We start from the raw sequence: 21,208 nt of genomic DNA on the forward strand, positions 1-21,208 counted from the left end.
AAAAAAAAAAACTGTGGCCATACAAGTCTGTAAACCCCAATCCATGTAAGATGAAGACTAGAGTGTCGCTGTAGTTCAATGATGAAAAATGAAAAGCTCTTGGTTAAGGGCAAGATCTAGTCTTAAGGAAGTATAGAACTCAGAAACAGAGGAGTGCTCCAGAAGCAGCATTCTCCTGGACTTAATATGTACCCATGTGATGCAACACACATACACACACACACACACACACACACACACACACACACACACACACACGGCAAAATCATAAAAGTCCAATTCATATTCTGTTTTTAAATTTTTATTAGCATTTTCCATGATTATAAAAAAATTCCCATGGTAATTCCTCCCTTCCCACCCACACTTTCCCCTTTGAAATTCCATTCTCCATCATATCCAATTCATATTCTAAACTGAAAATATTTTAAAATATTCCCAAAATTTTATAAATGAAATAGTAATGTTGGATTATTTTCTCATATGCCTATCTTACATTTAAATTTGAGAACATATATTTTAGCCATGTAGAATTTTACTGGATGTTAAAACAAATGATATGATATTTCTAAAAATGTGAATTTCAGCATAAGAATTAGTAATAACAGCATAAAGCTGGTGATGTAGAAATTATGCATAGAAGTATAATAATAAAAATGCAATCAAAGGCATCACTCCTGAAGAGAATATAGATAACATAATCATGAGTGACTGTTGAGGACAGGTATTTCATACCCACCAGGGCTCAGTGTGACTCTAGCTAATTAGATTTCACCCACTTTCTACAACTAGTGATCCAGCTACCTGAACATTCATCTTCCCTGATTTTCTTATGTGTTTGAGCCTGGGATCCCCTTCTAATTCCCTTTTGATGGAAAAAGTTATACCACTTTCAGAATCCTTCATAAACACCAGTTTTTCTTTGAAGTCTTGTTTCATTTTCTCAAGTGGACTTTGATGGTCACTACTCTAAGAGCCCAGAGCCCTGTGAAAGTGACAATAGAACTCTACCATTTATGTGATGTATCTTGGCATAGAAACTATGCATCTAGGTTTCCATCTCCCAATATGTAGGGCTGATAAGTACATATCTATTAAACATGTCTAAGTTGTATTTTAGAATGCAAACATGTGTTTTGGACCTAAAATACTGGTTCCATGTGAATAAACTTACCAGATAGGGACTATATCACATGAATAAGTAGTATAGAGAAGAAAGTTTCTGGTTTATTGACATAAATTTGTTTTCTTCCAATTCAATGCAAATATCTAAACTCAAGTTAATTTTTCACATTTATATCCACCACAAAGTTCAAATATTGTTAGATAACATTTTTTATCTTCATGAAAATGTAAAATATTAGCACATAAAGCCCAACAGAACATAAAAAATATTACATATGAACAATGGGATTCATTCCATATGTGAATGGCTGACTCTCAGCATTTGAACCATTTACTGTGATTCATTACATAAATGTGCTAAAGAATAAAAAAAGATAATAATTTTGTACATCAAAATAGGAAGAGTGAGAAACTGTTGCAAATTTATTAACAATGTCTAGGAAAAGGAACCAGAGATGGTTTAGTGGATTAAGAACTTAGCACTCAATCTGTAATTCCAGATTTTACACAAAGTGTTGGAAAATAAATCAAATTAGAAAAAGAATTTATAGAACAAAAATGCCAATATTGAGTTTAATAGTGAGAAAGGAAACACTCTTCCTGCTCAGATGAGGAGCAAAGAATCAGTGCTAACTTATTTGGTGTTTATTCAACAATTGAACACTTATCGAGACAAGAAAAAGGCTTAAAAATATAAAATCTGGAACGAAGAAATAAAGCTATTTTATAAGAAAATATCATAGTTGCCTCTGAAAAATCCCAAAGAATCAAAAGAAATATATTAGACCTAATGAAGGATGTTGCATACAATTTAATAGATAAAAGCTACTCTCCAACTACCAACAATGAGATACTAGAATAAGGAAATTTATAATGAAATATTGTTTATATTACCAACAAACAATAGGAAGTACTAACACATGATAGAAATAAAACTAAATGCTTTCCTATGAATTTTGAGGCATGATACTCAAAACAATAAGATCATGTTTGTTATTCTGTGAATAAGACTGTCATTCAAAGTGTCTGCATCGTTCTACATTACCATCAGAAAAGAAAGTTTCTATTGCTCCATGTCCGCAGGAACATTTGCTGTAGTCATCGTTTTGATTTTAACTATTCTATTAGCATGCAGTGGCATCTTATTGCTCTTACTTTGCTATTCTGTTTTATATTATATTTACTATTCTAAGTATAGGCAAACTTTTCAGTAGTTTCACCTGTTTTAGTAGATGACTTGCTGGATCTTGATGTGATAGTATTAATTCTATAGATTATTATCTCTTTCTACCCATGAACATAGAATATCTCTCTATTTAATTCCTTTATTTATTTGTGGTATTACCTACATAGATTTTAGACTTTTAAAAATTCATGTGTTAGTACTTCCTATTTCTAAGTGAAATGAACTAATGGAAATACACTACCATTTGTATAGCTCCAACACTATGATATGATCTAAAGAATGCCTAACTATGGAAAACTTCTAAAAGTTCATTGATTTCCAGGCATATTAAGGGAAAGCCGGAAAAGTAGAACATGGAAGATTTTTAGGTTTAAGCTATTTTGCACAATACTAACATGGTGAAATATATATATGGTGTTCTATATTGAGTTATCCCATATGTGACCTATTTAATGGGTTTTAACATATCTACCACACTTGGAAGGGGAATTGTTGGTGGGGAAATGCTAAGGGAATGTGCCTTCCATTAAGTTTACAAAAAAATCAAATACTATATACATATGAAGTAGGTTATAAACGATAGAAATTTATCTATCAGAATTCTCTGGAGTCATCTTCCATGATACAGGGTGTTGAATTCTTGTATCTTCACATGGCATAAAAAGAATATGGAAATTCTCTAGTGGGTTTTATATAGCTCTACAAGTCCACTATTATTTTTCCATCTTCACCCTCATAACCTACTTACCCAAAGTCCTCCCTCTTAAAACCCTTCTACTAGACGTTATAATGGAAAAAAAATAAATTGTTTAAAACAAGCATTCAGTCCATAACAGAGGGAGTTTGAAGACACTCTCATTCTGCTCAAATTTTCTGTAAAAAAAATAAAACATGCTGAAACACTAAATGGTTTAATTTAAAAAATGTGTATAATCTCAAAGAATTAGTTCACTAAATGAATTTCAAAGTACTGTATTTTTAAAATTCTACACCAAGTAAGGAGAGTTAAAAAAAATCCTTAATATTTTTTAAATATTTGCATTTGCTAGAGAGAACATATGGGCACAACACAGCCTCCTGTCAGTGTAAATAAACTCCAAACACATGTGCCACCACGTGCACCTGGCTTCACTTGGATATTCAGGAATCCAACCTGGACCATCAGAGTTTACAAGCAAATGCCTTTGCCACTGAACCATCTCTTCAGCACAGTCCATTTTATTTTTATATTAGTAATGTTAGCATTTTTGTTACATTCTATCACCTTAAATTTCCAATTTTTATTAGATCATAGATTGACTTTGAACACTTAGATTATCATGAACCTGATTCCCGAATTACACATAGATGTATTGTGCTGTCAGCCTTCAATAAAGAAATAAAGTTTTTAGAAACATACTGAAACTGTGTAGCAAGTAAAATGATTACAGTAGGATGGTGTATTTTAATTTAAATACCAGATAATTAGAGAGTACTGTAAAAATACATTGGCACAAGTATAATTGCATATATGAAATTACTCAATTTTGGAAATTCACTAAAATTTATTAGATAATAAAAATAAATACTAGGTTGGAATATATATAACTTCCTTTTGTGTTAAAAACAAACCAACAACATGGACCATTTCATTATACTTGATACCTTTACTATTGCAAAACTGTAAAATAATCAACTGTGAATGGGGATCATAATGATGACAAGGCTTGTGTGTATAGACTTCCTATGTTTCTCTAATCTAAATTTAATTGCCAAGCTCTGAAGCTTTGCTGCATGACTACAGGGGTGGGTCTCCCTTATTCATGATTTAACAGTCTTGTGGTCATTAAACCTTAATCAGAATACTAGTCTGAATTGGACAGTGGCTTCAGATGGGCACATTTCAGATATTTTTGCCCAACTCTTTCACTAAGATTAGCAAAATATAATGATAATTCTAAAAATCAGTTCCTATGTTCCTCATAGGATGTAGTTGGTAAATTAATTATTTCACTCAACAGGCAGACACTGAGTTCCTAGTATGTGCTAGAATCCATAGTTCCTGCTTTAGAAATAGCCCTAGAGAGGCTGTGGCAGTAATGAGGAACAACTATGCTCTCTGTGCATTGCTACGGAATGTATGTGGTGCTACCTATTCACTGTATCTCAGAGATACAGTGTACCAGGATAGCCCTAAGATTTTCATGTGATAATGTGCATCCACATTTCCCATTGCCACTTAGTAGCTGTGCTCTTGGGCAATCTTCTGATCATGTGATCTCTCAGCCTCAGCTGTAATGACACCAGTAACACCTCACTCATTGGTCATAGAGGTGAAGTGAAAGAGATTTTATGTAAATGTATAAATAACCATAGAAAACAATGTTTTATTTTTATCCATCAAAGCAGGAATGACTTAAACCTTGCACTGCTCTTAGTTTCTTGATTCAAACATGGAAAACTTCACATGTTATATTAACTACAACTACAGGAAGATTTCTTTGTTAATAAACTCTTCTTGGAAAAACAAAGATTTGTATTTGAGCTAGAATTCAAAATATTGAACTAGCAACTAAAATCATGTGTATCTAAGACCTTATAAGATAAAAGTACTGATTTTTAGAATTATCATTATATTTTGCTAATCTTAGTGAAAGAGTTGGGCAAAAATATCTGAAATGTGCCCATCTGAAGCCACTGTCCAATTCAGACTAGTATTCTGATTAAGGTTTAATGACCACAAGACTGTTAAATCATGAATAAGGGATACCCACCCCTGTAGTCATGCAGCAAAGCTTCAGAGCTTGGCAATTAAATTTAGATCAGAATTTAGTCAACAAAATGGGTGTTCAAATGATGTCAGGGAAGGATACTTAGATAAGATACTTTGAAGAACTCTCTGGCTAAAAGATCATGCCAATAGAACCAGAATATGAAGACCTTTGAAAAGACTATTTCATGCCAAGCTAAATATAATTTATAAATGATCTATTTGCTTTGAGTTCCTATCCCATGTTTTATGTCATAGTTATAAAATGCAAATGAAGCCCAGCCTTCTGGGCAATACACTGCTTGAGTCAGGAAGGAGGCCTGCTCACCAAGTATATTTACAAAGTCTTATGCACAGTGTTATAGTTGGCCTTTGAGAACTCAATTTCTCAAATCTCATTGTGTGACTTAACATGTTCCCACCAATCTAATTTCCCATATTACAATATTTTGACTATACACAAATTATAGGAATGTTATACCTAAAGAGGAGGTAAAGAAAGATTATTTTCAAAGTGGTGTTCTGAGCACCTTCAGTAGAGTTAGCTGGGAAACAGCACTTAAGAAGTTTACGTTTGGGCTGGAGAGATGGCTTGGCGGTTAAGCGCTTGCCTGTGAAGCCTAAGGACCCCGGTTCGAGGCTCAGTTCCCCAGGTCCCACGTTAGCCAGATGCACAAGGGGGCGCACGCGTCTGGCGTTCGTTTGCAGTGGCTGGAAGCCCTGGCGCGCCCATGCTCTCTCTCTCCCTCTATCTTTCTCTCTGTGTCTCTTGCTCTCAAATAAAATAAATAAAAAATTTAAAAAAAAAAAAAGAAGTTTACATTTGATTTTTTACACAGTCAAGTAAACCCAGCTAAGTGATGGTTAAGTTGGGATCTCTTAAAATGTATGTTTTTCATTTATTTGAGAGAGAGAGAGAGAGAGAGAGAGAGAGAGAGAGAGAGAGAGAGAGAGAAAGCAGTAAAGAGAGAGAAAAACAATGGGTGCACCAGGGCCTATAACCACTGCAAACAAACTCCAGATGCATGAGCCACCATGTGCATCTGGAAGTGCATTTGACTTACATGGGTACTGGGGAATGGGACCTGAGTCCTTAAGCATCACAGACAAGTGCCTCAACCACTAAGCCATTTCTCCTGCCTCCATTTGGGACCTTTTAAATATTCTGTTGATGCTTTGTTCTTGTCAGTGTAGTTATGCCTGGTGTTGACATCACAGAGTAGTATCAAATGAAAATTTCTTTGTTAATATCCTTGTAAAACATCAGTAGTAATAAAATACTTTTGAATTTGGTCTTTAAGAACAATGTATAATAATAAGCTAGAGACTAGTGATAATGCTCAGCACTACTATTCCCTTTAAGTACACATAAGGGCTGGGAAGAGCAGCACTGCTGGAAATAACATTGAGTATAATGATGCAGGTTTGTCATCCAGGTACAGAGGGATATCCATCTGTGTGGCTCACCAGCCAGCGAGTCTAGCCTATTTATAAGCTTTCAATAAGAAAGTCTAATTTCAATAAGGTAGACAGGAGCTGGTCTGATGCTCAGGGATTAGAATTCTCTGTGCAAGACCCATTACAGAGTTTAGATCCTCTGAATCCACAAAAAGCCAATACAAGCTGTGCACATGTCAGTAATCCCAAAGTGCCTCCTGCAATGTGATGCAGAGTCAGGAGAGTACCAAAGCTCATGGGCCAGCTAGTCAGTCATTTGCAGTCACAAAATAAAACAAGTGATACCCTGCCTCAGACAATGTAGAAGGAAAACCAAGATGCCAAGATTGTTCTTTGATCTCTACATCTGCACCATAGTATGTGTGTACCTCTCTCTCTCTCTCTCTCTGTCTCTCTCTCTCTCTCTCTCGCACACACACACACACACACACACACACACACACACACACACCACAAAAATGTAAAACTGGATTGTGTTCCTACAGAGTGAAAACCCAGTTTTTCCTCTGGCTTCCACATCTACACTCAGATACATGAGCTCATGTGCAGCCCCCCATGGTGTCAGTTATTGCCAAGGGTCCTTTCATGGTAGAAGTTCACTGGTGACGCTACTATAAAGGCAGTTCCTTATAGATTCATTAAGATTGATTCACAGAATGGCAGTGGTAATGGTGCCTGGGGCTTCAGCTACACTAAGGTCCATCATAGGAGGAGTTAGCTAGCATGTAAATCAAATATTGGATAAGACAGTGACATAATTAGCTGTAGTAGATTGCCTCAGTGGTATAGATCTGGCCCTTCTCCTTCCTGTCAATCATCCACTTATCCAGACATGGATTCTAAACTGCCATCCTACCTAGAATTTCCATCTTCCAGTTCTTATAGAAGGAAAATTATGTTTATACATGTATTCTATATTCTATAAGACAACATTAGAAGGAAAAGATAAGGTATTTTTCAATTTACTTTTTTATTTATTTTTTTTTTTGGTTTTTCAAGCTAGGGTCTCACTCTGGTGCAAGCTGACCTAGAATTAACTCTGTCATCTCAGGGTGGCCTTGAACTCATGGCAATCCTCCTGCCTCTGCCCCCCAAGTGCTGGGATTAAAGGCATGTGCCACACGCCTGGCTTTAAATTTACATTTTAAAGATATATGTTCATGTTAATTTTAAAACATGCCTGGATTCACTGGAATTGAATAATTTTATCCCCAAATGAATATTTTTATTTAGAAAATCACTTAAATACTGGCTAATATAGATATTTTAACCAATATCTTTGTGTGGTTAAAGTTATGGTACTCTCACAGACAGTTTTATAAATTTAATGCCATCATTACCAGTGTATAAATGATACAATGATATGGACAAGTAATTGAATTTAACACATTTCAGTAAAGCCTTAGAGCTTGAGATTCTGGGGAAATTGCTCAACAGTAAAAAGCACTTGTTGTACTAGTATTAGAACCATAGTTCAATCTTCAACACATAAGTAGAAGGTTAAAAGTGATCATGCACCGATGCCAACACTGAGAGTGGCAGAGAGAGACAGGAGGACTAATGGATCTCCCTGGTCAGCTACTCTGTCTGAAAAGCAATGAGCCTCAAGTTCACAGATAGGCTGTGTCAGGGAAATCAGGTGTGATAGAACAGGGCACCCAGCATCCTCCTCTGTCCTATGCATGTGTGGGCCGTGTATGCACATCTATACACATGCATGCATAGCACACACAAACTGACATCACATATCAAACAAGAGCTTGAGACTCCCTTACTTTATCAGAAAAAGTCTGCATGTGTCATTAAGAACCAAATTTACCTTTCTAGGTTATTTTACTTTTTTAACTTTAATTTATTTTTATTAACAACTTCCATAATTGTAAACAATAACCCAATGCAATGCCCTCCCTCCCTCCCTCCACTAGTCCTTTTGAAACTCTGATCTCCATCATATCCCCTCCCCCTCTCAATCAGTCTCTTTTATTTTGATGTCATGATCTTTTCCTCCTATTATGATGATCTTGTGTAAGTAGTGTCAGGCACTGCGATGTCATGTATATCCAGGCAATTTTGTGCTTGGAGGAGCACATTGTAAGGAATCCTACCCTTCCTTTGACTCTTACATTCTTTCCACCACCTCTTCCACAATGGACCCTGAGCCTTGGAAGATATGATAGAGAAACTTCAGTGCTGAGCACTCCTCTGTCACTTCTTCTCAAAACCCTGGAGCCTTCTGAGTCATCCCAAGATCCCTGCCATCTGAAAAGAGAAGCTTCTCTAACCAGCAGTGAGAGTAGCATTAATATATGGGTATGAACATTAAGAGAAGTGCTTACTGGTCAGTTTGGTGAGCATAGTATATACATTTAGCCAGACAGCAGCAAATATTACACCCCTATGGCTCATGACTATCCATGTTGTAGGTTTTCAGTATAATGTATATATTCCCTCTCATGGAGCAGGCCTCCAGTCCAATTAGAGAGTACTTGGTTTCCTCCATAACAGATATGTCATTACTGCACCCATTGGCTCATTTGGCCTGCCTGGGCAAATTTAAAGCTTGCAGTGTCCACTGTTTTTTTTTTTTTTTTTGTTGTTGTTGTTGTTTTAATTTTCATTGGTGAATTCTCTCTCTCTCATGGAAATGCATGCAGAATAGTTTTTTCCAGCTTTCTGTCAGCTGGTCTTCATGGAGGAGGTTTTCAGCTCAATTTAACCAGGATTTCTCAGTGACCTTGTAGCCCAAGTATGTGGAGTCTTCAGCAATAGGGTCTTACCATCTATTTCTGGTGGGAAACCAAGAGCCTCAGCAATGGTCTGTAATGTTCTGGAGGTATCAATGACCTCCCTGGCCAACAACTCACTGGAAAGTATCCCATCCCTGGCATAGACAACTTTCTAATAACAATTTATGGCTCCTGCGTGTTCCAAAAAGTGTTGTTTGCCTCCTCATTGTGGAATCAAACCCCAGTCTCCCATGTGACAGGCAGGTATACTGACCAATGTACTAATGAGGATGGCTATTTTACTTTTATGAAATTAATTTGTCCACTAACTTAAGCCAATCTGTCTGAAGAATGCAATAACATAATTGAAGGCATTTAAGAAAACATGTCAGTGCTCTTATTGGCAGTGGTTTCCATTTGTAAATCAAACTTATTTATTTCTGAAATACCCATATATAAGTTACTCTTCACCAGTTTCATCAGTGATTTTATGAACAATGTATTTGGGAGTCATGTTAACACATAGAACATAATGTATTCCAAGGAAAGTATCTGTCTCCAATGCTCTGTACCATTCTGGGTCTTAGTCAGTGGCAGATTATTCTCTTGTAAAAGAAGGAAGCATTCTCAGCTTTTAGAGTTGTAGGTAACATACATTTATGTTCTGTTAAAATGACCTTTATTCAACACTGAAATTATAAAATTCTATTCAGCTCACAAATTTAAATTCACATGACATCTCCTCAGGGGTTACCATGCACTATATTGAAAGTAAAATTAATAGATCTTCTCTCTTCTGTTACATGTCTCTAAAGGACTATTAATCATATGGTTCAACATCTTTCTGCCTGTTAAGGAACCATTTTTGCATATGATAGTTGTACATATAGGACAGAACTAAGCAGTATGAAATGAGCTCATTTCACTTTGTTCATGGTTTACAGAGTCAGGAATTCTGGAAGGATAAGCTGGGAAGTTTTCATTCAAAATCAACCAGTTGATTCTGGATCCTCACTAAGAGCTCAGGTAGAGGGATAAATGGGCTGACTGCATGGTAGCATAAGTTCAGTTTTCTGTATGGACACTAGACTTTACAAAACCAGTGTACACTGCCTTATTCACAGCATATTTCCACCAACAACTGGATCTTGAAAATTAACCCAGAGGCCCTCTGGTTCTTTAGCCTCCATAAACAAAACACAGGAAGAGCTTTTCATTTTTAAATGTCTATTATTCATTTAATAATCCCCTCTCATGTCTCTTCCAGAAGTGAAAAAAGAAAAATCTGGGAAGACTTCTGATCCGAAGGATAAAGGTAATATAACCAATTTCAATTTAACATAATATTACAAATGCACAAGTTAAAATATATGAATAAGTGCCCAGTACATTAATGGCAAATCTTTTTCAGAAATATAAAGAAGAACTACACAGGTTAGAGGCATGTTTTAAAATGCTAACATTTGGGACCACTCACTTGAGCCCCTCTTATTTTCCAGGAGATTTGCCATTTTCCCTTATCTTAAGCTCTGTAGTACTCTACAATAAATCTTTCTAAATTTCATGAAATTAAAAAACATTATTTTTCATTATGACTGAAATTTGCTTTGATTAAAGGAAGAAAGGTTTATTCTTAAACAATGAAATGAAATGAATGAAAACATATTCAGTTTATATGTATATGAATTTATTTGCCATAGCCTCTGATTCTCCCTGCTCTATCTACTCACAAATTATATATCTGGTGCATAATACCTTACAATCACTTACACATCACAGAGAAACAAAGATGGTAAAGCTCAGAACAAGAATAATGACATGAAAATGGGAGTTCTGAATGTTACTGTTTTCAAATTCTCTGCATCATTTACTGTTCAGTTTAGCCTTGTTAGGACCTGTATGCCACAGCAAACATATAGCTCTTATTTAAATGCTGTGCTTTAATCCATAGATGGACTGACAGGTTTCCTTTTCTGTCACCCAAGTTCTATTTCTGCTCCTTAAAATATCTGCACACAAAACATCAAACTGTTTCTACTTAGGAAAGATTGACTTTCTTAAATCTCCTCCCTTCTGAATTAATATAACAAAATATTTTACACATATTACATAAAGATACATATACATGTACAGAGTAGGAAAGAGAAAAATACCCCTGTTAAGCATAAAATCTGATGCTCTTCACTTTAATTTCTTACATGGACTGATAAATGTCACCTTCAATAATTATGCCTCTAATGTGGAAATAATCAATAAAGACAACCACAGGATACAAAAATAAAATAAAAACATATTATATTCTCACAAAAATTATATATATATATATATATATATATATATATATATATATATATGAATGACAGGGAGCTTGGTGAAAGGAAGAGTATTTTAAAGATAGAGCAGCATACTGACATATTCTGCTAGCTCAGCTATTATGTTCTTTACACTAGTGGATGCAAGGTGTAAACCTGGGCTGGGGAGAGGGCTCATTGGATAAAGCCCTTGCCATGTTAAGCCATGAGTACTGGGTTCAAATTCCCAGAGTCCTTGTAAAAGCCTGAAGCTGTGATAGGCTTTTGCAATCCTACTAAGGCTATAGAGAGGCAGAAGAATTTCCAGAAAGGTCACATATCTGATATTCCAGTGAATGGAGCAGTGAACAAGATATCTTGCCTTATGAGGTGAAAAAAAGAGGACCCTCCACATGTACACACGGCCCAGGTGTGCCCACCTTTACACACATAAGTGCATGTGTGTCTGTACATACACATAGCTACTTTATTTCAGCATCTTGGAAACTCATAATCCCGAAAAGCCTGCTAATAAGTGTTTTAGTTACTTTTCTCATTGCTACAAAAATGTCTAACAAAAGAAGCTTAATGACAGAAAGATTTATGACTCATGGCTCCAGTAGATAGTCCGTAATAGTTGAGGAATCATGGAGGCAGAAGCTTGGAACTCTGCTCATGTTGAGTCCACAATTATGAAGGAGACAGAGAGATGCATGAGTTGTCTCAGCTCTCTTTCTCCTTTTTATTCAGTCCATGTCACCAGTGCATGGAATGGTGCTTTGCACTCCTAGAGTGATCTTTATACCTCTATATAGCAATTGCCTTAATGACTTTCCCAGAGATTTGTCTATTATGTATTTATAAATCCAATATAATTGATAATGGAGATCAATCATCACAATAACACAAGTCATTTGTTATCTCTCTGGAGCATCTACCCCTTGGCCATTGCTTCTTTCTTCTTGCTGCTTTTCTGACCCATCTGTTAATGAAAGATCCACTTACAAACCAAGGACTATCTAACCAAACCCAAATAAGGCAACCAAGTGTGTTATTAGACTCCTCTGCTTTATTATACTAAGAAGGAACTTATGAAGTGACCTGCCCCTGTGTATATGGGATCTAAAGCCCTCTAGAGGATACTTAGAATACTTAGGATCATGTCACTGATTATTGCCCAATGTCTCTCTTGTGTTCAACTTGCTTTTTCTTGGCCATTCATTTCAAGTTAAACCTAGAAATGAAGATGGAGTAAATTGCCTGAAATTTGCTCCCAAAATTCTACTTGGCAACTTAGAAAAACACTGAAATTCTTTTATTGTCTTTTGATCCAAATATGACACTATTGCTATGTTCCTCCTTGATATTTTCCCTAAACAGCTTCCTGTCCCAGAGAGTTTTGGAAAAGTTCCAGTATATATATATCACAGTACAATTAACACTTCTAGGACCTGATCCTCAAGATTTGAGAGTCACCATGCAGACTGCTTTATAAATGTAATATATTGACTTATCTGTAAAATCAACAAGGGTTGTATGATATCTCACTCCTGACAAGGAAGACCAGGTGCATTGAACAACGTTGCCAGTGCTGGCCAACATACTTGCTTTACATCTTCTTAATCCAGAAATATGGGTTTCTTTGAGATTCCTGTGTGAATGTGATCTCATTTACTTTTAGGGTACTCAGATATTTTTTCAGAAAATCTTGTGGGCTTCTCAAGTTAGGTTGAATCATTTTGAGGTCACAAGGGAAGCTCAGAAGAAATAGAAAACCAGTACAGCAGTGCATCCTGGGAACAGGAGGCATGTTGTTACAAGCAATGCTGAAGATAGAAACCACCTGTCTTTTCACAGAATTCTCTCCAAAGCTTTGGCTGGAGAAGTTTCTGCTTTACCTTCCTTATAAAATATATTTGTTATTCCACTGTTTCCTTCTTTCTCCACTAGCACCAAAGACATCCTGGGATCCTCTGTTGGTGTGGTATTTTTTTATAACTACTTTAATCTCACATAAGTATGTGCACTCACCGGTGGAAATCAGCATGAAGGATCTGGAACATTGGGAATCCAGAATGCTACACTGGCAATCAGTTACCACTACCACTTCTCATTTCATAACACAATATTTTTGTTTAACCAGCAGTAATTTACTCCCATAACTTTAAAAAAATAATGAAGTTTCCCAGTGTGTTTGTTCAATTTATGGCACTTGGTTTCACTGTCATATACTCAAATCCAGAAGGAAGGTTGACCCTATCTATCATCAGCACTCCAAATGACGGTATGATCCTTGCTTGGCCACAGATGCTAATTAAAACATTCTGAACACCCTGTAGATACATAATGTACAGTGGATTTTCCTAAGAAAAATCTTGCTTTGAAGGATTTAATACTTTAAACTTTATTTTAGTTAACAATAATTATATACATGTACAGCATACAAGGTAAGACTTTGAAGTATGTTTACAATGTGAGGTGGTTAAGTCAATATTAACAAGTCCATTGCCCATATTTATTTGTATGGTAAAACCTTTTAAAATCTATTCTTTTCCAACTTTATAATGTGCCAAAATTAATACTTATTGTTGTCACTATTATGTGAGATAGAACAATACAACTTATTTCTCCTGTTTAAGTGAAACTTCATATTGATTTAATAACATTCTTGCCACCCATCCTTCTCTGTTCACTATCTAATTGTTTGCTTGGCTATATATCTATGTGAGATGTGTCATCTGACTTTCTGTGCTTTGTTATTTCACTTAATAAAATATCTCTGATCAATTCTTGTCAGAAACTTAGCCACCTGAACTGAGCCAACTCTCAGGGGTGGGTGGACCACATCTCCATTTACTAGTGAAGCAATCATTTTCTCTTCATTTCCACCCCAAGCCATAAGGAAGAAAGTGAAAAAGGACTGGAAAGATGGCTCTCTCCCTAAAATCCCACTGCATAGCTTATTTTTACTTACAAAATAATATTGAGCTGTAAGGGTTAAAAAGGAAATAAAAACAAATTTACCTTCTAGTTGTTAGTATGCTGTTTGGAAACTGCAATGATGCTCACAGCATTGTTTATACATATTTCTGCATCTTTTATATGTTAGCAATCACCTGGGATTGAAGCTGGTGGAAGAAAGTATATTTTTAAAAACACATTTCCACTCCAGATTGCATTTTAGTTAGGCATTTGTAACGATCTATATAAAATTGTCTCATGAATAAAAGTCTCTCTCAATATATATTTAATTTTTATCTTGATGATTTTACTGTACTCTAAAGATTAAAATGCTACATTACATGTTAGATACAGTATCTTCCAGTTGGAGGTTTATATATTTTTTAAATATTTGTTTAGTCATTTATTTGAGAGAGAGAAAGAGGCACATGGAGAGAAAGGTCATGCTAGGGCCTTTAGCCACTGCAAATGAACTCCAGATATATGTGCCCCCTTGTGCATCTGGCTTACATTGTCCTGGGGAATCGAACTGGAATACTTAGCCTTCCAGGCAAATGCCTTAACGGCTAAGCCATTTCTGCAGACCTGCAGGTTTATATGTTTGAAAATAAAATACACTAGACCTGATTAAATACTATGGAAATAACTCTAGGTGCTGAAGTCATGTGTCTTCTAAAACACAAATAAATATTAAGTACCTACCAATTCAAATGCCCATTCTCTTAAATTGAAAAGAGATTATAACCTGTTCAACAGTGTGTGTTAACTACCAGAGATGAGCATGCTGCATTCAACATTGTTGTTTCTTTTGGCTGGTAGGAATTATCTTTAGCAAAGAAACTCATCTCCTTTCTTCCTATATTCAGCCTATGGACAGTTCAGTACCTCCATTATTCATGTGATTCCAAATTTCTGTGCTATAGCTTTCAATAAATGCTTAACATTTCTTTCCAGACCTTACCAAGGGGAAAGAAGTGAAGGTCTCGGCTTCTGGAAAGGAAAAAGGTAATACTGTGTAATGAAATGTGAAACACATTCATCTTTTTATTTGGAATAATGTAATATATTATTTTTCTCAGGATTTCAAAAACTGTACTTTTCATATATTCCTATGTTTTAAAACCAAGGAAAAATACTCATTGTCCATCAACAAATTCTAAATTATACAATGAAATAAGAAGCAAATAGGAGCCATGTCAGAAATGCTTTGAAAACCAAAAATGAAGAAACTCCATTTATTTTGAATCCATGGGTCCCCCGTGGATTGTTAGGAATATATTTTGCAATGATCCAAAAGAAGAATTTTAAGAATACCCATATAAACCAAATGAAATACCACTTTCTAAGATAAAATATAATAGAATCTTAAAATATGACATAAATAGTGTACTTAGAACCAAAAATCCAAGTCTCACATTTAATAGATAAATGAAGTTTGAGTAATCTGGAAACTATCGAACGTTATTGTAGTACGTAGAGAGCCAGCATGAGAATTACACTTTCCTAAAGCAAGAACTCTGCCTCCCTCTAAGGTACCATGCTGCATGGAAAATGGATTCTGGTATGATGTGGAACCTGTTATCAGATTACAGGTGCTAAAATCCAAAATAACTAATATTTCAATTTGAACTGATGCAAGCATCCTTCTCAGCAAAGCACTGTGCTCACAGTTGTCTAGTATTTCTCAGTGTCAAAAGGAACGTGATAAGATTTCCATCATACTGTTATTAATGAAGCATCAAACTATGAAAAAACATACTGTTATGAATATGAGATATAGATTAAAGAAAATCAGGACAAACATTTGAAGAACAGAGGAAGACATGGTGTGTTTTTTTTGCTACTGCCTATTTTTATTATGTGCTGGATAAAATACTTACGATTAATTTATGTAAATGTATGTTGGAGTTGTAGAGATGCACAGAGCAGCAGGAAGGAAAGGCTGGCAGGAACGTCAATAGAACAAATGAAGAATGCTTGGGGAGACCCTATTAGTCCATGTATAATAACCATCCCCATAAGTCACGGTTTCTAATTTTTCAATTAATATTAAATTAAACAAAATTGTTATTTAATGAAAAATAAGAGCACGACATGATTGTTTCTCAGCACACATATGTACTTGTTTCTTGAAAGCAGTATGTGTTCAAACATGTTCAGACATCAAGGCTTCATTACAAAAATGCATTATCATACCCAGAACTTGTGTTTAATCATCCATTATGATAGCAAATTCATTGGTGTTAGGTATAATTTTGCTGTTTTGGCATAATTAAGTAATAAGGATTTGCACATGTTTTATTAAATTTCTAATAGGCAGATATTTGTACAATTTGTTACTGAACGGATGAATTAATTGGGAAGTATAAAGAAATTATCCTGGATGTTTTGAAACACAAGCCTATTTAATTTTAAGCAAATTTTTTGACACACCCTCACTATTAATTGCTTTGGGCTTTTACATAAAAATTGAGTGGTAATGATTTTATGACATTTTAAGTGATTTCTTTACCCAACATTTCAACATTTCATTTGTAAATCCAAGGCAATTATGTAAAATGAAGAAGAGGTAGGAATGCTGCATATTTCAGTTGTGTTAAGAAAGTCCTTTGTTCATTTCTATTTCAGTCACAGTGTTTTTCTTACCCTTACAGATGTCTTAGTTCATGATCGCATGACATGTAGTTAATCTAGCCACAGCTACTTCATGGTCAGAGACAACAGTGACAGGGGAAAGGGCATTTTGTTGAAGAAAATCATTTCACTAATGTTGAACTACTGTTTTCCGTGATTTTTTTTTTCATAAGGTTTAGTAGAATACGTGGATCAGTGTAGGTTAAAAAAAAAAAAGCTAGGTCACTAAAGTTATTATTTTAATTTTCATTCAATTGTTATTACTATTTTAGAAGTTTAACCTTCAAATCATCTCAAGAATATCTAAACATTTTTTCCTACTTATAGCAATAGGGATTTCTCCTCTATGTGTGCTAGAACTATTTTATTTTTGTCTTTATTATTATTATTAACAACATATTTTGTATGGATACATCATGTGTTAGTACACTCTTTCTTTTCCCTCATCACTGCCCCCATTCTGCTGAGGAACCTCCTCAGTGGGGTTGCAGGTATTCCTTATGGGGTTGAGAGCTTTAAGTTGTGGGAAAAGCAGTTAGTTATTTTTTGAGGGGGAGGGAATGCCTTTGGGCATGATATCTCAACCTGTGGCTCTTACAATCTATATGACCCCTCTTCCACAAAATTCCCTGAGCCATGGTGGGTAAGTTTTAAGTCTACTTCTGTGATGACCTCTTAGGAACCTCTGGATCTCTGCTTTGGTAAGTATTGAGTATCCTCAGGGTCTGTCCCCTTCACCCTGGTGCTGATTATTAGGTTCAGCATAGAAGTAGCTCTCTTGCTTGTCTCTGCAATTCCTCTGTGGTTCCAGCTGTGGCTTGGCTTAATTGCAGGGGGTAGTTTATCTCCTTGAGTCTTGGTACCTTCTGAAAAAGAAGAGATTCTCCATTGGAGAATGAAGTCTACACAGTTTAAATGTGAATCACATTTTTAATTTAGGGATAATTTGATATATGTAACCCTTCTTTTAGCCAAAGACTAGTTAGAGCTTGACACTTGAGAGCATAACCTTTGTTTCCAGAGGATTCTGATCTGGTTCCTAATTCCAGATAGGGTTTCTTTACAATGAGTGGATCTCTTAGCCAATCTGAAAGCTATTGATTAGTCACCGAGGCTGTGTGTCACTGGCGTGTATGTTCTGTAAGGTTGTTTGCTGCTGAGTAGCTTAGACGTCTGGTTCCTCAGACCACTTGTTGGCCACTTCCTCTATTAGCTCATGTAGCACTTTTCGCATTAGACAGGCAAATTGTCTTGGGACTGGCTTTCTTCTGGATTCCAGTTCTCCATGCTACATGTGGGCAGCATATGGTGTCTTCATTAATAGTCTTACCTTTTGCCTCAAGCAGGTAATCAAGTGCTTTGACAGCAACCTGTCTTGTTTTAGGGACCTTGTAGGGCTCTCTGATCCATAGATCATTGAGTAGCAACCAATTTATGGTACTGGGAGTTACAGGCCAGAAATATTTTAATGGTATTTGGCAAGTCCATTCATCTTATTTCAAACCAGACAATATTCAGATGCTGAGCATGAATGGCATACTTGAATATTTCATTATAAAGCAATTACTGTTTTTGCCTTTGACTAATGATATCCCTTTAGACTCTCTTTCCTTAAAAGGGTACAGTGACATGTCATGAATTAAAACAAAATTACATTTTGACTTAACCTTCATAACCAGATATCAATTTTTAAAGAAAGTTTAATTTGGGCAGGAGAGATTGCCCAGTGGTTAAGGCACTTGTCTGCAACACCTATGGGCCCTGCTTTGATTCCCTGGTGTCAACATAAAACCAGATGCATAAGATGACACACAAATCTGAAATTGCAGTCACTGGAGGCCCAGGCACACCATTCTCTCTGTCTTCCATGTCTCTCTGTACTTGAACATAAATAAACATATTTTAACAAAAGAAAGTTTAATTCTAGTTTGTGTTCTAAAACCTCATCATGCACTAACATTTCCTATAGAGTTAAAATAAAAATCTTGTTCAGGACCCATGACTAGAAATCCCAACTCAAGAATTACATGGTAGAGACATGAAATATGGCTATGGAAGTCTCATTTCTCATGAAAAGGGAAATACATAGAGACATAGAGGTCTCTTCTCTAGTCTTTACAATAAAATATCAATGTAGATGGATAACTTTTTCAAGATGATGACACACAATCAAAAAAAGCTAATATAAGTGGTGAAAACACAATGGTAAACAAGGCAAATAATCAGATGGAGGCCTCATAGGGTCTTCTTAAATAGAATTGCTGACCAGAAGTTATGCTTCCCTGTATTTAATGCAATGATTGTAGGAAACAGGGAATAGAAACAAGACTCTGCAATTGACCCAATTTGGAAGTGAACCACCCTCCCCAACACACACACACACACACACACACACACACACATACACACACAACACATTGAAGAAAGTAAACTAGAAAAAACAGCTGCCAGCAGCACTTCTCAAGATAATTTATATTTACAGGGGAGTTTATAGGAAACTGTAGACTTTGGAAAGTGGAAAAAGTGAAATCAGCATCATACCCAGGTTCTGAGACCAGCCACTTCCTGAGAGAATGATTTGTAGAAATATCCCACTCAGGACTGTGGGAAGAGTCTATATTCATCAAAGAAGATGTTTGACTGGAGGTTCAGTGTTAGACTGGGGGCAAGGGCAGAAGGTACATGAGCACAGTTGAAAGGAAAATGAAGTTATGAAATTTGCAGGAAAATGGGTGGATCTGGAAAGGATTAAAAATTTAAAAATTTAAAAATATTTTAAGAAAAGAAAGAAGAAAACCCAGAGTGACAGTTATACAACTCTCAGGTTGAAATACCAGCACATATCCAAGCCCACTGAAACAGTCATATGCCAGATGATTCATTAAGTCCTGGTGCTGTGGGGGTGGAGTGCTCTCACTGTTCAGTCTCAGCACAAGTTTTTAGGTTAGTCGTGTATTTGGTATCACAATCTGAAGAGAAGGAAGGAGGGCTCACATAGTTGATAGCAATGGCATTCTCTGCCACTGGGAGGGTTTTGGACTTCTGATGTTGATGGTGGCAGGTGAATGGAAAAAGGAAATTGATGGTGTTGGAGATGAAGAGTTTGTACTTTTTGTTACATATAAATTTTAGTCTACCCTTCAAGGTGATTATACAAAATGGTGCATATTGTGTATGTCAAGATAATAGTACAGTGATGAAACAAGCTTAAAACCAGTATGTGGTAAATATAAATGGCATACTCTAATACATGGACTCATATAATATTACACATGTGCTATGTACAAATAAGTTTGACACTTAGGTCAGAAATTGCCTAGAGAAATTAACCAAACAAAATCCTAATAGTAAAGAAATACCAAATCATAAAATGATAAATAAATTGTGAGTGGGAATATTTTTTGATAAAATGTACAGATCTCTACCAAAACTGATGCCATAATAGAATAAAGTGTGAAAGACAAAAAGGAAACCTAAGATATAAGAAAAGGAAAGAGAGAAGAGTTAATAAATGCAACATATGGAAAAGAAATATGCAACACTTTTCACAAGAAACAAAAAAATCACATCTTAGGCAAATATAATATTGAAATTTACATAAATATTTTTAGAATTTAAATAAAATAAGCTATTTATTTAAAAAAATTAAGTGACTAAGATTTGCTCAAAACAAAACATCTGAAAAAATAAGAAATAATTGCCTTACCTTCAAAATCACACAGTAAGCAGCTTGATTCCTAAATTGAGAAGATTATTTTAGATAAGAAAATAAGCAGGGAATTTACTAAAGTTTTTACCTGATGATGAGATAAGCTTAATGTCAAATAAATATCAACAAAATAACTACACCAAAATTAAACCTACAATGTAGGCTACTTGTAATAGGGAAGACAGGACGTTCCATTTGGAACGAGACTGAACTCAACTCTAGTAAACAAAAGGACAGGAAGTTTGCAGAAGCAGCACTGCAGTGTTAATGGTGACAAGAGAATGAAGGGTATTCCAGGAGGAAGTTGAATATGGTGAGGCCATTTTCCTTGGGAATCAACATCTACAAAATCAGGCCCCTACCTCCCCATGC

General features: G+C 35.6%; 1 protein-coding gene across 1 annotated transcript in view; it reads left to right on the plus strand.

Annotated features, from left to right (window-relative positions):
* Trdn (triadin) overlaps positions 1-21,208 on the plus strand; it is a 444,085-nt gene that overhangs the window by 317,238 nt on the left and 105,639 nt on the right. The window contains exons 23-24 of the mRNA XM_045159783.1: positions 10,509-10,556; positions 15,448-15,498. Coding sequence (XP_045015718.1) covers positions 10,509-10,556; positions 15,448-15,498 — 99 coding nt within the window. The remainder of the gene's footprint in view (positions 1-10,508; positions 10,557-15,447; positions 15,499-21,208) is intronic.

This window comes from Jaculus jaculus, chromosome 9 (genome assembly GCF_020740685.1).
Source record: "Jaculus jaculus isolate mJacJac1 chromosome 9, mJacJac1.mat.Y.cur, whole genome shotgun sequence".
Lineage (NCBI taxonomy): Eukaryota > Metazoa > Chordata > Mammalia > Rodentia > Dipodidae > Jaculus > Jaculus jaculus.